Raw genomic sequence first — 2,037 nt, 5'->3', positions numbered from 1 at the left:
CAGGCTCCGGACGCGCAGGCTCAGCGGCCACGGCTCACGGGCCCAGCCGCTCCGCGGCATGTGGGATCTTCCCGGACCGGGGCACGAACCCGTGTGCCCTGCATCGGCAGGCGGACTCTCAACCACTGCGCCACCAGGGAAGCCCTTTTTTGCTTTTTTAAACTGCTTTATTAACTTCACAATATATAAAGAACATCTCTCCATGCAATAGGTAAAACTCTCCTGCTGACAGAAACTTACAGATTGGGTCAGAAACACAACATTCAATTAGAAGCTGGTAACAGGAGACCCGCAAGAAACAAGTAACACCAAAAGGTTTACAACAAAGGTACCTCACAAACATGGAAGTTTAGGAAGCAGGTGTGTCTCCCTACTAACTTCAGGGAAAACATCAGGCTTCAAGGCATAAGGCTCAACTCATCATGATGGTCACGGTGAGGGGGGTCAGTACTAACTGCCTGCAGACTATGACTCAACTGCTTTTCCCTCAGCTTTTCCATCAGCTGCCTCACCTCCTCCCCAACCCTTTCCATATTCTCTTCTCTCATCCTTGCCTGTGGCTCTTCAAGCCTCTGAGTCATGTCCCATCTATACTGCAGGATGGGCTGCCTAACACGGAACCTCCTACGATTTCCTCTAGGTACACAATATTCACCAGCTTCCAAAGGGAGGGCGAAAGGCTCTCCTTTATTAGCATCTTGCCCCTTTTCATCAGTGTTTTCATTCTCCTGGTTGGCATTTTCCATGTAGAGATTTTTTACTGCTTGTTCCTCTTTGGACGCCACTGCTCCTGGGCCTATCCTCACGGTCTCCTGCTCCTCCCGATTCTTGCTGCAAGTGCGCCGCCACGACACTTCCACTCGCAGACCTGCTGCCCCCGCGCCTCGTACTCTTGGGGGCCAACCCCGGCCCGCACTCCCTCAGGGCCACCGGGAGCAGGGACCGAGAAGGGAGCCAGCGACGGCCCGGTCTAACACTAGGGCGGGGCATGCGCGAGTTGGCGCGGGCCGGTCACGTGCGCCCTCTTTTACATTTTTTAATGGTTGGGAAAAAAAATCCAAAGAAGAATATTTTAAGACACATGAAAATTATATGAAATTCAAATTTGTGTCCATAAATGAAGTTTTAGTGGAACAGCACACTGTTCATTTACGTTATGCCTGTGCTTGCTTTCTCCCTGCAATGGCAGAGTTAAACAGTTGTGAAGGAGACTGTATGGCCGGCAGAGCTGAGATTATTTACTCTAGGGTCCTCTACACAAAACACTTGCCCACCTCTGATCTAAATCATTCGTGAGTGGCAAGTATAAATCTCAGGTGTCAATCTCGGGAACCAGCGTGGGAGTAAAGGGGGCAAGAAACGTCACTTTCTTTGTTTCCTATAACCTAATTTCTTACCCCATGTTTCTGGGGTCAGTCCACGTTTCGGGGATTACATGATGTCAAGCTGCGGGGTGGGGGCAAGGCATTGGCCCACACTGATTGCATCTGAGGCCCCGCCCCCCGACATGACACTGCATGTCTGGCCACCCTCTGCTACCTCCAGGGCACTGTGTCCTGGCTGCACCCCACAGCCCTTCCTCCTGAGGCTCTTATCACCTCCCAGCAAAGCCGCTTCGGACATACAGGCCTGGCTGTGCTTCTCCTCGACTCCCCTTTATGTTTCTTCAAGATACTCTGTTGACCCCTCTTCTCCCCTTTACTTTGTCTGTAAACTCTCTCAATTCCACAAGCTCAGAGACTTGGAGAACAAAGGCCAGGAAGGCTTGCAGGCCTTCTGTGTTCTGCCTGTCACATACCTCCCCTGGGGCAATGAGCACAGGGAGGAGGAGGAGATCCCGGGGGGAAGAGCAGAGAGACACAGCCGGGAGCTCCCATCCAGCCAGACATGCATTCATTCGCTGCTCTATCCCACTACCCAAACATGCACCCATTCATTCCCCCACCCACTCAGGCCATTAGTCATCCTTTGTGGAAGAGCCGATGCCCCGCCAGACCCTACAGGAAGGCAGAGGTGAGCACGGCACACCTGGCCCTC

General features: G+C 52.6%; 1 protein-coding gene across 1 annotated transcript; it reads right to left on the bottom strand.

The window, feature by feature from the left end:
- Positions 1-323: 323 nt before the first annotated feature.
- On the bottom strand, positions 324-920 carry LOC102979971 (protein BEX1-like; the record flags this gene model as incomplete). The annotated part of the gene is made up of 1 exon (XM_028488198.2): positions 324-920. A coding segment is annotated over one exon (522 nt), but the record flags the coding sequence as incomplete, so codon positions are not given.
- Positions 921-2,037: the final 1,117 nt, after the last annotated feature.

This window comes from Physeter macrocephalus, chromosome 4 (assembly GCF_002837175.3).
Source record: "Physeter macrocephalus isolate SW-GA chromosome 4, ASM283717v5, whole genome shotgun sequence".
NCBI classification, from domain to species: domain Eukaryota; kingdom Metazoa; phylum Chordata; class Mammalia; order Artiodactyla; family Physeteridae; genus Physeter; species Physeter macrocephalus.
This window is presented reverse-complemented; position numbering and strand designations above follow the sequence as displayed.